This window comes from Aspergillus niger (genome assembly GCF_000002855.4).
Source record: "Aspergillus niger supercontig An07".
In the NCBI taxonomy this organism is placed as follows: domain Eukaryota; kingdom Fungi; phylum Ascomycota; class Eurotiomycetes; order Eurotiales; family Aspergillaceae; genus Aspergillus; species Aspergillus niger.
This window is the reverse complement of record NT_166523.1, coordinates 1,430,851-1,443,278: the sequence shown is the minus strand read 5'-3', so window position 1 is coordinate 1,443,278 and position 12,428 is coordinate 1,430,851. Positions and strand designations below refer to the sequence as shown.

At 47.2% G+C, this 12,428-nt stretch overlaps 6 protein-coding genes and 1 non-coding gene across 7 annotated transcripts; 3 read left to right on the top strand and 4 right to left on the bottom strand.

Moving 5' to 3' along the window:
- Nucleotides 1-579: 579 nt before the first annotated feature.
- Nucleotides 580-865, top strand: An07g06710 (uncharacterized protein; the record flags this gene model as incomplete). Its single annotated transcript, XM_059748543.1, has 2 exons — nt 580-591; nt 623-865. The coding sequence occupies 2 exons, from the start codon at nt 580-582 to the stop codon at nt 863-865; spliced, it is 255 nt and encodes an 84-aa protein (XP_059600976.1).
- Nucleotides 866-2,594: 1,729 nt separating this feature from the next.
- Nucleotides 2,595-5,495, bottom strand: An07g06700 (uncharacterized protein; the record flags this gene model as incomplete). The annotated part of the gene is made up of 6 exons (XM_001391710.3): nt 2,595-3,959; nt 4,274-4,303; nt 4,810-5,055; nt 5,100-5,132; nt 5,196-5,340; nt 5,461-5,495. 6 exons carry the CDS (start codon nt 5,493-5,495, stop codon nt 2,595-2,597), a joined length of 1,854 nt encoding a protein of 617 aa, XP_001391747.3.
- A 379-nt stretch (nt 5,496-5,874) lies between these two features.
- An07g06690 (hypothetical protein) lies at nt 5,875-6,534 on the bottom strand (the record flags this gene model as incomplete). The annotated part of the gene is made up of 3 exons (XM_059748542.1): nt 5,875-6,138; nt 6,255-6,317; nt 6,418-6,534. The coding sequence occupies 3 exons, from the start codon at nt 6,532-6,534 to the stop codon at nt 5,875-5,877; spliced, it is 444 nt and encodes a 147-aa protein (XP_059600975.1).
- A 1,106-nt stretch (nt 6,535-7,640) lies between these two features.
- An07g06680 (hypothetical protein) lies at nt 7,641-8,246 on the bottom strand (the record flags this gene model as incomplete). Its single annotated transcript, XM_059748541.1, has 2 exons — nt 7,641-7,746; nt 7,864-8,246. 2 exons carry the CDS (start codon nt 8,244-8,246, stop codon nt 7,641-7,643), a joined length of 489 nt encoding a protein of 162 aa, XP_059600974.1.
- Nucleotides 8,247-10,582: 2,336 nt separating this feature from the next.
- Nucleotides 10,583-10,849, top strand: An07g06670 (uncharacterized protein; the record flags this gene model as incomplete). Its single annotated transcript, XM_059748540.1, has 2 exons — nt 10,583-10,723; nt 10,793-10,849. 2 exons carry the CDS (start codon nt 10,583-10,585, stop codon nt 10,847-10,849), a joined length of 198 nt encoding a protein of 65 aa, XP_059600973.1.
- An 823-nt stretch (nt 10,850-11,672) lies between these two features.
- Nucleotides 11,673-11,744, top strand: tRNA-Met (CAT). Its single transcript has one exon. It is a non-coding gene; the product is annotated as a tRNA-Met (tRNA).
- Nucleotides 11,745-11,890: 146 nt separating this feature from the next.
- Nucleotides 11,891-12,354, bottom strand: An07g06650 (uncharacterized protein; the record flags this gene model as incomplete). Its single annotated transcript, XM_059748539.1, has 2 exons — nt 11,891-11,948; nt 12,071-12,354. Coding segments are annotated over 2 exons (342 nt in total), but the record flags the coding sequence as incomplete, so codon positions are not given.
- Between the last annotated feature and the right edge of the window lie 74 nt (nt 12,355-12,428).

Here is a 12,428-nt window from a genome sequence, read left to right as displayed (position 1 = left end):
CTACATACCACAGTAATACAAGGCTATATCGAACCCATGGTATTGCTGCATCAGATGCTTGAATTGTAATGTATAGGAACATGGTTCTTCAGCCTGTGTTCTAATCATGGATTAGCGCATCTTGGCATCAGGGCTCAGAAAGCAATGAAAGCGTGTAGACTAGGTAGTGAAGCTTGTATAAAGACTGTGGTCACGTCCCTACCAAGTCCCAGCCTGTCAGGATCTTCTGGACTTCGAGGGACTCGCTGCCGCAAAGCTGGTTCTTCCTGTCGGCAGAAAAGATGACAAGGACTCTTCTGGTGCAGGAGCTCTGCAGCAACTTGCCAGTGACTGTGCCCCTGTTATCTTTAACAAAGATAGAAAGGGCGTTCTTGATCCTACACATTGCAAAGCCGGGACGCTAAAACCTGCTCACTTCGCCACTACTTTCCATTCCGCCCGCCGAATTTGGGATTCTTGATAAGATTGAGACACAGCTGCTTCTATCCTTTACGGCTGGTGCTATCAGGGAATTGTTTGTTGATTTGCACATGCTGATCGTTGGTCTGCCTTCGATTTTCGCTCCTCAAGTAGTGATAGATGGTGGAAAGGGTAAGAGTCCACTTACTAACCATACGTACAGGTCTACTCCTGCCCCGATGGCTTCTTCCGAAAACACATCGGTAGGCCTCGCACTGCGAACCAAATCGGCTCACTGGTCGTGTGTCTGCCTTCCCACTTCACTGGAGGGGATCCCTATGTGCGACACAATAAGCAAGATCGCGATTTTGACTGGAGCTCGGCCAGTTCTTCGACTATCCAGTGGGCTGCATTCTATAGTGACTGCGAGCATGAGATTGTACCTGATGGAGATGAACTGTATTGAACAAGGGGGAGAGGGAGTTGTTGAAAGAATGAGATTGAGTTGGATTTTTTTTAAAATGCAGGAGTAGAATAGATTTAGAAAATAAACTAGTAATTAATACCTAGTTGATAGCCTGTTTCTTTTGCTTTGAACTATAAGACGATTCCCCCGTAGTACTTATCTGGAATACGAGATCCTCTTATTAAGTAGTTATCCCCTACAGGTTGCTCTAAATCTCGAATAACTGCAAAAGCAATCTGACTCAAGATTCTATACATATTACAGCGGCTCTCCCCTGTCGATCAGTCATACATGACTCGAGAGGGGAGGGGGGGGGATGCATAATGCTTTATTTTAAGTAACTAATTATGATTCAAGGTGGACCTTCTTTATATTCCATGTCACATAGTATGATATAATTATAATATATTAATGTTATATTATACATCCTTACATAAACTACTACTAATTCCCAAAGTACCTCCCCCGTCACAAGAGTAATACGCAGACTACGACTACCAATATTACTTTGTGATGATTCATAAGTAACACACATATACACACACCACCTTATATCCAAACCAAGTAAAGAACTCCTATTCAGATCCATTTAGGGATCCATTTACTTAACGTTAATAGATAAGTGGATAGATGTGTATGTATGTATGTGTGTGACATGCATTGCTTACTGTACATGTCCACAGAGATACTTTAAGCCCATGCATGTCATTTTCATTTATGGAGTTGCTTTGCTTATTCTCTATCTTTCAAGGATAGTAGATAAGCTGTGAAGTGGAGTAGGAGATGGCGTCATACATATTTCCATTCGTCTGTTTATACACCCCCAAACCACTCACATGAATGGTATCGTAGTCAACGTCTAGTTAAGGTTTGGGTTGATAAGGCTTGAGTTATTGTGGATTTGATTTACTGGAGATGGTTAGATAATAGATAGGAGATAGGAAGTATCTGAGTTAGTTGCTTATTAGTTAGTTAAGTGGAAGCTTTTATTACTTCGAGCTTAGACTTCGAGCTAGTGTTTTAGTCTGTCTTTGGATTTGGCTGCTTCTACAGTAGGACTTTGGTGAGTGGACCAGTGGTTTATCTTATCGGTCAAGTCTAGAACACTAGAACTAACTACGGATTACTGGCAATAATGGCTCAAGTTACAGGCCTTGATTTAAGCTCCAATAAAGTCCCTTTCCGTAAAAGTACATACATGCATGTCATGCCAAATGCCTCACAAGTGCATCCTTCGTTGCCTCGTAATGACATTCAATCATGAAAACAAGCGTCCGTCATGGCCGTCCGCTTCTGGTGATTAATAGAATGTAGAAGTCGTAATAAAACAGTCCGAATCGGATCGGGAAGAATCGAAAGGGTGAGGTGGAATAGAACAAAACTCAGATCGCTCATCTACCCACGCTTTGGGGGAATAGAAAGGGAATACAAATCAAAAGCCATGCGTCCTGTAAATGTGCCGAAACTCCGCCTCCTTCTGGAAATAAAAAAACATGCCGTAGTCTATGTCAAGTCCTGTCCATGTACCGGAAGTAAACGCCGAAATGATGTCAATCATGTGAGGATGGGAATTGTCACATGAGACCGCTGACTGCATGCAGTGATGCTAGTCGAATCGCGGATAACGGTTGAAATGCTCCGCTTTCAAGAGATTGAACAAGTAATGTAATTGGCCCGAAGGTGATAATATAGCCAATTAAGATATGCCGTAGCGCAAATGTGGCACAAGCTAAGCGATCACTGGTCGGCGAGGTGCGATGGGGATCGGCTTAGGCCCCGAGGAGATGTCCAAAGTGGACATTCCCAGATCGCTGTCCTCGTATTGTCGCGAAAGCTTATCCTGCGGCTTCTCCTTGCCACCAGGAACTAATGATGATTTCCGTGAAGCAGTGGCGTCTTCTTCGCGCACTGTGCTGCACACGAATCGTTCTTCTGAAATAGGTGAGGCTCCAAACATCGTACCCAGCTGCTGCAGGAGCGCAACAAAGTGTGCATGTATTTCAGCAAAGATGTATTGGTTTCCCACGATTTCCGAAAGGTTTCTCGCTCGCACTTGACCGGGTCTGCGAAGCTGTCCATCTGGGTCAAGGGCGCGCCCTGTGAGGAAAGAGGAAACAGGTGTATACTGCTTGCTCCCGCGTCTATTCGATGCGTTGTTTTGTTCATCGCGACGCTTTTCTTCTTCCTGGTATTTCTCCGCTGAGTTGACAATGCCCGTGGCAATCCGACCAAATGCGCGCCAAATCACAGGACAGGCACGGAAGGCTCGTCCGGCATCTTTTCCTGCCAATGCGACAAGGGCATAGCTACGCCGTTTCCCGCGAGCCATGGGGTCGGGCAGGCGAAAGATGTAAGCTATCGTATAGCCAGCGGTAGAATCGCCAAAACATAGAGGGCCCGAGGAAAGACCGCGTGGCAAAAGTTCGCAACTCAGGGTTCGAATGGAGGAACGTCGCAGAAGCGCGTAATCAGCCGGATTGGGAGGTCCGCGCAATGAAAGATAGGTGAGGATGTGTGTATGACAGGAGGCGTCCGATGTAACAGAGGCCGAATGAAGGGAGTCGGGGTATGAAGCATGAGCATGCGGGTCGTGTGTGGTATCATCGTGGTCGGCGTGACTGGTCCCACAAGAGTAGACGACCTCTCTCGATCGCAAAACCGGACTGCCGTTCCTCCCTTTGCCGTCACTTCGGGCCGTTCCTGGCGCACCTGGGGGCAGCTGCTTGCTCACATCTTCAGGGAGAGTCAAGCTGCAACTGGCGCACGTGTCGCCGTCTGCGCCGCCGAGGAAGTTGGGTCGTTGTTGAGTGTCAGCCGGCGTGGCCTGGCCTTTGAGGAAATAGGGATGGTCTTCTATCCTGGGAGACCTGTCGGAGGAGTCGATGTTCTTTTCCGAGAGTTTATTTGGGGTAGATTTAGTATTCGCGCGGCTCTGCAGGCCGTGGGATGAAACGGTGTCGTGAGAGGTGGCAGGGGTTTCGTCGGGAGAGGAATCAGATTTGTCGGGATAGCATTGTGAACAAGGGAACGGTAGGACCTGCGAGCAGATGATCGAGGTAGGACCATGCACCTCGCAGAAATGCGTCAAAGAAAGCTAGTAGAGGGAGGAAGTGTTAGCTGGAGCAAGCAGACAGGGATCCACTGTCTAGAGACGGGGTGGGAAAAGGACAAGCGCAAGAGTCAGGATCCCTGCCATGTCGCACGCGGTCATTATGCGCGCATTGCGCGGTGCGAGGAAGGAAGAAAAGGCCTAATCCAGCGCAAAGAAGCCCAAACGCATGTCCCCGGTGAGACATGAAGGTGCACGTCATGCTCACACATCGCCATCATCATTCACCGATGCGAAAGACAGACACACACCGAGGACAATGGGGGGGGATGAAGACAGGAAAAGAATGCCACACTTACAATGAAATCCATATCCGTGGAAGTTATGGTCTAACAGATCCCAGCAACCATATTAGAGCATTATTGCAATACATGCTTTCACTGATCAGAATCAAGGTGACGATGGTGGTAATGGTTTCGTGGCAATGACGCAGAATAACCACCAGCAAGTTGAAGAAGGGAGGGGGGAATGGGAAACCGGGTATGGCTGGTGCAGATCCAGATCCAGACGGTAGTAGTGGAAGGGAAGGTTGACTTGAACCACCCACAACGACAAACAACGTTGGGATAGTAGTAATAGTGATGGTAGTTATTATAATAGTAGTAGTAGTAGTCAGTGAAGCTGCAAAGACCAGCTTGCAGAACAAAGACGGTGTGGGGGAAAGTAAAAGGAAAGGAAGGAAAGAAGGAGAAGGAGAAGAGAGGGACGAGAGGGTAAGGATAAGAGTATATATCAATTGGATGAGAGAGGGAGAGAGTGTGTGTGAGTGGACGAGTAGGAAGTCTACTAGTTAGTTTTACTCCAGGCTCTATGGAGAAAGAGAGGCATTGATTACCGACTTTACTAGGAAGAGTAAGTAGTAGTATGAGCCCGTAGTAGTGGAGGGAAAGGATATCGGAAAGGCAGAAGGGGGGCAAGCAGGAGGGAACAAGAGAAGCCCGGAAGTGGAGCGGTGCATCGGCTGCGTTAAGGAAAAGGAAGAGGCAAGAGAGAGGGTCTGGCCGGGGCTGGCCTGGCTCGGGTTGGTAATTACCGTCTGGTATGGTTCTGTATGGTACTTCCCGGTTCCATCCCCCTCCATCTATACTACTTTACTATGTACTGCTGATAAGTGAGTTAACTTACAGTGAGTGTGTGTGTGTCCCTTCCTCGATCTGCCTAAACAGTGGTCAAAGAGAGCCCAACCATCCAATAAATCCAAGCAACTATCCGATTACCAACCTGTTGTGCTTCCAGTGGCTCTGGGGGCCAAAGCACACCCTCCCCTCCCTTTCTTCTGCCCGCTTGCCATTCCAGATGAATGAATGATTGATTCCCTGGTTGGGCTTCAACTACTCGGCGACAAGGGAACTTCACCGTATCGGAACTATAACTAGTAGTAGTACTCCGTAGTAGTGGAAATAAATTAAACTAAACGGAAGAGTATCCAGATCCAAAACAAAACAAAAAAAAATATCCAAATATCCAAATAGTAACGATGACAAACCATGGAGGGGTCTTTTTTTTCCCGACAATATCCATTCCCCATTCCTGCGACTTACTATCTACTTGGCATCCGCCTCTCTTATTGCGCTTATTTATCTGATTCTCCCCTAGACGAATCGTCTGTTGCAGGCTGAAATTCACTAAGCTCCTAGTCTCCCTTCAGCCTGTCAGCGGATGGAGCCCGACAGAAAACGGTTCCGGCCTAATATGCGACTAGATTGCCCAGATGGAGTATGGGAGAGACACAAGCATGGGGAGGCTTGACTGACTAGTTAGTTGGCATTCTGGTTCAGACGGAGGAGAAGAGGGGGGCCTGAACGGCATCAGATCAATAGGAACCAGAATGAAAATGATTATCCGCCCAATGTTTGTCGATCATGGCCCTTCCTTTTGACCCTCCTTCACACATGGCCATTTACTCCTTTGCGTAACCATTCCAACGGTTTCTTCTCCAATCAACGATGGGATGATGATGAGCGTGAACCAGGAAAACAGCAAGGCGGACAATAACCCCGGGTGTAATCCGGCTGTAAGGAAGCAGAAGAGGAAAAGCCATCAACCCCGGAGTTACCGAGTGACTTTTGGGACTGAATCGACTAGACGAATTAGTGACGCTGGTGGTGGTTGTGGTGGTACTACCAGGACTATCTAAACCCAACCCGTCACCGCGCCCGATGGACTCGACCCAAACAAACTTCCGTACCCAATTTGACGGGACGGCGTTTGGCCGCTAAACCTGGATTTTACGCAATCGAAGGTCTGTAGAACGAGGGATGGAAGAAGTCAAATTATCACCTGCGCCATTTTTCCTTTCCCTTCGGTTTTCGTATATCCGGTGGCAGGAAAGGTGGTCGTATGCTCCATAAAAATGTTACCTTTTTTTTTTTTTTATTGTATATCCACAAGTGAGCATCTAGGTCACTAGTGATTAGTTTAATGGACTAAGGTAGGATCTGACTCTGACTCTCACTCTCATCACTCTCCAGACTCGAACCACCGACCGGTTCCCCAGCATGGATAAACGGTCAGCAACCGAGCTGATCGCTTCCGACCAGGAACTTCCCAATCCAGCCATGTTCGGCAAGGAACTTCAATTACAGGAATGCACCCTTGGATTATTTCTTTGTTGATCGACCTCTCAGCTCATTCTACTTCTCCCCCCTTTTCTTTTTTGGTCCTTTTTACTTTATGTCTCTTGGCTTCATTGATCAAAAAGCAAATGGGAGCAGGAGGGGAAGGGGAAACAGCAACGAAAAAGAAAGGAATAAAAAAGAAAAGAAAAAGGAATCAACCCGCCTGATCGCAATCATAGGGTCATAGATCCTATGTGCATCAAATAATTGCCGCCTCCCATGCCCGAGGGTTCCGATACGAACCAGGGTCGCACCTTGATCCCCCTTCGGCACTATCCCAGTTACCGAGTGCAGCCCAGGATTCAAGTGGGGGGATCCAGCAGTAATCCCAGCGACTTACTAGACTTACTAGACTAGTCGCATCGCGATAGCCATCCATACTCACATACCAAGTTAGATCAGTGAATCCTTGGGTAAGCTCCATAAGGCAGAGGCAGACACAGAAAAGAGAGACACGGGATGAGCATGCGCATCCGGAGCAATCACAGCCCTTCCATATAATCAGGATTGGCGCGGCTATCATCACACAGCGGAACTACTAGACTAAAACCTCCATGGTGGCCTATCCGAATATTGGATCCTCTGCAGGCAGCCTCATCCCGCTGTCAGCCACCATTTCCTCCCTTCCCACCCCCAATTGAGTAAGAGCGCAGAAAAGCGAGGCAATCCCGCCGGTCACATGGAAATTGATGGTGCTGTCTGGGGGGACGATCGGGATCCTTCCCATGCTTGAGTTTGCGTCTACTGACGACTAAACCCACCGAGGTGTTGCGCCTCCCGCCCGACAACGGCCGTTATTCCTTTCTAGATGAACGAAACAGACGGCGTCCATCCAATTCGCGCCCTGGAACAACTGAAGTACGTATGCAGATGCTCAACGACGAGTCTTCGGGTCAGAGATCCGAATCACCTCCTGTCTATCACCTTGATTCCTCAATCTTTGGGGTCCGGAGTTCCGGAGTATTACCGTCTGGGCAATGCAACAACCTCCCCTTTAGAGACAGACTATTTTCACTTACTGCCCAGAGCACAGTAAGATTGGGGGGTTTCAAACCGCCTCATACTTGTTATTGTAGTCCTCCGTGAACACCCCCCCAAAACACGGGCAGCCGCCCGACAACGGCCATTTCTTTCTCCGATTTGCTGCCTGCGCCCTTGTATGGGTAAGCTTCTAGCAGAAGACGGCAAGTAGTAGTCCAGCATCTAGCATCCCGCTACCACCCTCCTATACGATACGAGACGCAGTAGCATCGAGCATGTCTGATACTTACACCCAAAGTACGAGGAGACAACTCAAGTCGGGTTGAACCTTGCTGCGCGATCGGACCATCTCCAGCCAGCCGGATGATCCATCCAGAGAGCGACATCCGGACGCAGCAACTGCTTGCCGCATGCGGAGTGCAGCCGCTGTGAATGATAGTTTGAAGTGTACCTTGGATACGGAGGATATGGCGTACAGCCAGAACTCTATACGCATACAGCCAAGTATAGGACAGAGTCGAGTGCAGCGGAAGGATTTCCTTCCCTTGCCAGACCATCTCAGCTGGCTTAAGACCCTCCTTGTGTCCCAAGCAACGGAATGTCCCAAACAGTCCAAACAATCCCCGAGCAACCCGCGTGTTTTGACGAAGTTTCGCCGAACCGACATAACCATGACTTGTGGTAAAGTATTATGAACCAACGACCAGGATCAGAATCCAGCAACAGCCGCTTTGCGATCGGGGAGGAATTCTTGCTGCTGAAGGAAGGATATTAAATTACCACATCACGTCACAGTGCAGTAGGTCCAGGACGGCACATTACTAGCCTACTATATGATAAGTTCGAAAAGTTAATCCGTTGTGCCTTGAATCCCGGGTTGTCTCTTATCGCAATCCTCGCGATATACTTTTTGCCGGTCGCGATAGATCTCCCGCCGCGTATAGATCTATCAACCCGCGTTGTTGTGTGTAACCCGACCGTGAGATTGAAGGGGAGATACTACCGTTAGACAGGTACTATCTGCAACCTGCACATCTACCAAACTTTCCCAGAATGTAGTATGGATCCCTTGTTGGACAGATCATAAGCCCGTCATATTTCCTCCGCATTGCAGGTCCATCCAGGTCCTAGGATTCTGTGTGAAATACTTCCGAATCCATCCCCATTCAGTCTCTTCCTTATCGTCTATCTTCAGCCTCGTGGCCTACTAATCTCTATACCTGCATGCATCTATCACTTCTTTTTCCATCCATCCCAAATAATCGATAATACTTCACTTCCGATCCGATGAAACACCCCCAAACAACCCCCAAAACAATGTACCACCTCCCATCACATCCCATCACCACACAAACAATACTAACACTAATAGTAATGACCCGTACGGTAAGTACCAATACCAAGCAAGGCAAGCAAGCACACGACACAACCTGCCTCCTTTTGCCTCCCCTTCCACTCTGCCGACCCATTCATCCACTCACCCACCCACCAGCCGACCCGACAAAATGAAACAAGTGGAATCCGCCCGGCGGGAGAAACACGCTCCACTCGAAGCCGAGTAAGCAAGTAAGCAAGCAAGCAAGCAAAGTCGTTCCAGTTCGTAGCAGCAGCAGCAGGAGATTCTTAGTTCCCACAATTATAGCCAAACCAACCCTTATTCGATTTTCTCTCATTGGGTGATGAGGTCTCCATCCACTCACGTTTTCTTATTAGGAACTGGACTGGAACTTGGAACTCCACGTGGCTTGTGAGAGATTTGATTAGTCGGTGTTGTTATTGTGTGGTTTGTTTGGTTATGGGCACGGCGTGTTGCTGCTACTTACAACACCCAGATCTATCTAATTACCTACTTTGTAGTACTGCTATCCAGATGCATACTAAGTGAGCTATACAGATACATACAGTAGGTAAGACAGACCTAAAGAAGTATACCAATAGGAACCCACGGAAGTAGTAACCAGCTACTAGCAGAACATAACAGTCAAACAAACAAAAGAAAAAAAAGCAAAAACACACTTACTTAGTACAGAGTAGGTAACTTCCACGGCCTTTTCGCTGCAAGTAATCCTCATCAAAGAAAGAGGGCCAGCCACACTTCTCGACTGGTGTCAACTAAGTATTCTAGTCAAGTAAAAAAATGTAACTAAGCAGTAAACAAGGCTGTGGCCTGGCCTGGGCTTTTCTTTTCTTTTCCCCTACCGCAAGTGCGCTGCAAAAAGTAAGCTTTGACTCGCGTCCTCCCCCTCTTAGTTTACTTCTCTTCCCTTGTTTTGGCAGATCGCTTCGGCTTAACCTGCTGAGAGTGATTGTTCCTTGACATTTCGAATAAGTGGGTATTTTAGTTATGTATAACGGCTGGGACTATTGTTGTTGATCAGGTACTATGCTGGAAGTGGTTGTCCATCCTTTGAACCGTGCTTGACTCGGCTCGGTTCAACTCAGCTCAGCTCAGCTTAGAAACAAGTTATGTCATGTCATGTCTTGATTCAATCTTCGCCGTTTTCTTCATATAGTAAAGTGACCGAGTAAATTGGAAGGGGTTAATTAAATCTAAACAAACCGCGGGTTTCCAGCAACTTTTCACATGTTAACTACTCTGTATACAAAGTAAACAACTACTAATAGCCATCTATAATCCTATAACATATAGCCTATATACAATGGACAACCTTCATAGCAACAATAAAATTAAATAAATTAACTACCACACACAAATCCCGCTGACAGTCTATAACCAAAAGAAGAAAGGTGATAGAGAAATTATTTGTCAACAAAAATCCTAACTCAACTACCGCTCGGCAAGCAACAACAGATTGAATTGTAAGCAATTGAAGGTCTGGAACTGGCAGAGTATTAAAGTTGAGGGGTTTTTCGTTCATATTATTTATCATGGTTATTATTGTTATTATGCTTATGTTTCTTCCTTCGGGCCCTTTCCGTTCGTTAGTTGGTGGGATTTTCTAATGGACTGGAGCTGAGCTAACTTTAGTGGAGTGGAGTGGAGGGGGAATGGAAGGAAGGCAGAGAGGGGCCAGTGCTTGGCCCGCCACCGGGCTCCGGTGGACACTCGGTACGCTAGGCTGGGTGGGTGGGCTTGGTAATCTGATTTATTCAGCTTCTGTCATGATGGCGTTGAATGTTGGTGCTATTGTTTGTTGTGTATTGGTTGTGTAGAGTAAATGATGTTGTGGATGGTTTGTAGTATGTTGTGTTTGTAAGGTTGGCTTTGTCGCGGTGGTATTCATCCGCTGTGGCTTAAGATGGGTGTACGGTTAAGAAACTCAGTGTGGGCAGCGGTTGGCATTGTGTGGATGGAATATATATTATCACTTGCTATGATGAATTTGTAGTGGACGGTTTTGGAGTGAAACAAACAGAAACAGATAATATAATCGTAGAAGACGCAATGTAGTCTAAAACATAGAACTATCTCCTACGCGCAGAGCAGAACATTTCCTTAAGAGTCCCTAATATGATGCCTATTGTGCATGTGTGCACTGCTTCAAGTTGAATACACAAACTTGAAACATTGCGGAACTATATATCCGACAGCAAGTATCTGATACAATTGCAACGCAACAGCGGCAACGAGTGACTGCAATGGATCCTTTGCTGGCATAGCTAATTGACTGGGAGTGACCGGTAAAACCTCATGATGATATATTGCAAGTCAAGCAGGCTGAAAAAAGATGCTACCAAGGCACCAAGTGGTGATCATTCTGTATATGGATAGGATAATCTCTGTTCCTTGACCAGCTTACACTACTGCTATGCTGGTCAATGCACCAATTCATCGTCTGTGCTCAATATGCAGAATTGCTTCTGAAGGAAGAATCTGCTGGCATTCATTCAAGCAATAAAATGGAAAACCGAGACCATTTTATGAAAGTCTAGACAACGCTATAGAATCACTACCGGGCATGTCACTGCCTTTGACCTCTACAGTAGCACATATACCTACAGTCCACCATCATAATCAATCTCTTGCAAGATCCCAGAATCGCCTTATGCTTGCCAAGATTGGCCCCCATCCAGCTCTCGGCCGAGTATCATGTCACAGGAATATAGTGTCAAAGAGCGGGTATAAATCTTCGTCCACAGCATGTTAGCTCAGGGGAAGAGCGCCGGGCTCATAACCCGGAGGTCCCTGGATCGAAACCAGGACATGCTATGTCTTCTTTTTTTCATCTTAATTCCCATTAATGTCTTCTATTTTTGCGATTTGTGCTGTATATAATTGACCATATTAACCCTTTTATCTGAACTTAATCATACAATTAGTGTCTTGTGCAACCAGCGCAACTACATATATATAACCTATCCCCAACCACAACCCCCCAACATAAACACAACCATAACCCTAACCACCTCCCTCCTATACCACATATCATCTATACATTCATTCCACAACCAACCCCAATCCCAGAATCAGTATAACAATAATAAATAAATCAAACCATCCCCCCCGTCACCTCCACCACCCCCCCATTAACAAACCGCGCCTCATCCCCAAACAAAAACCCCACGACATCAGCAACCTCCTCGGGCCTTCCCAACCTCCCCAACGCAACCCCCTTGACCATCTCCTCATTCTTCTCCTCTCCCTCAACGTTCCCCACCATCGTAGGCGTATCCGTCGGCCCTGGCGCAACCGCATTAACCCTTATCCCTCGCGGTCCCAACTCCACCGCCAACGCCTTCGTGAAGCCCACAATAGCGAACTTGGTTGCGCAGTAGACGCTGAATCCAGAGTACCCCTTTAGACCGCACATGCTGGTCATGTTGACGATTGCTGCTGAATTTGATGATGAGGGCATGTGTGGGATGCAGGCGCGCGTCATATTGAAGGTGCCGC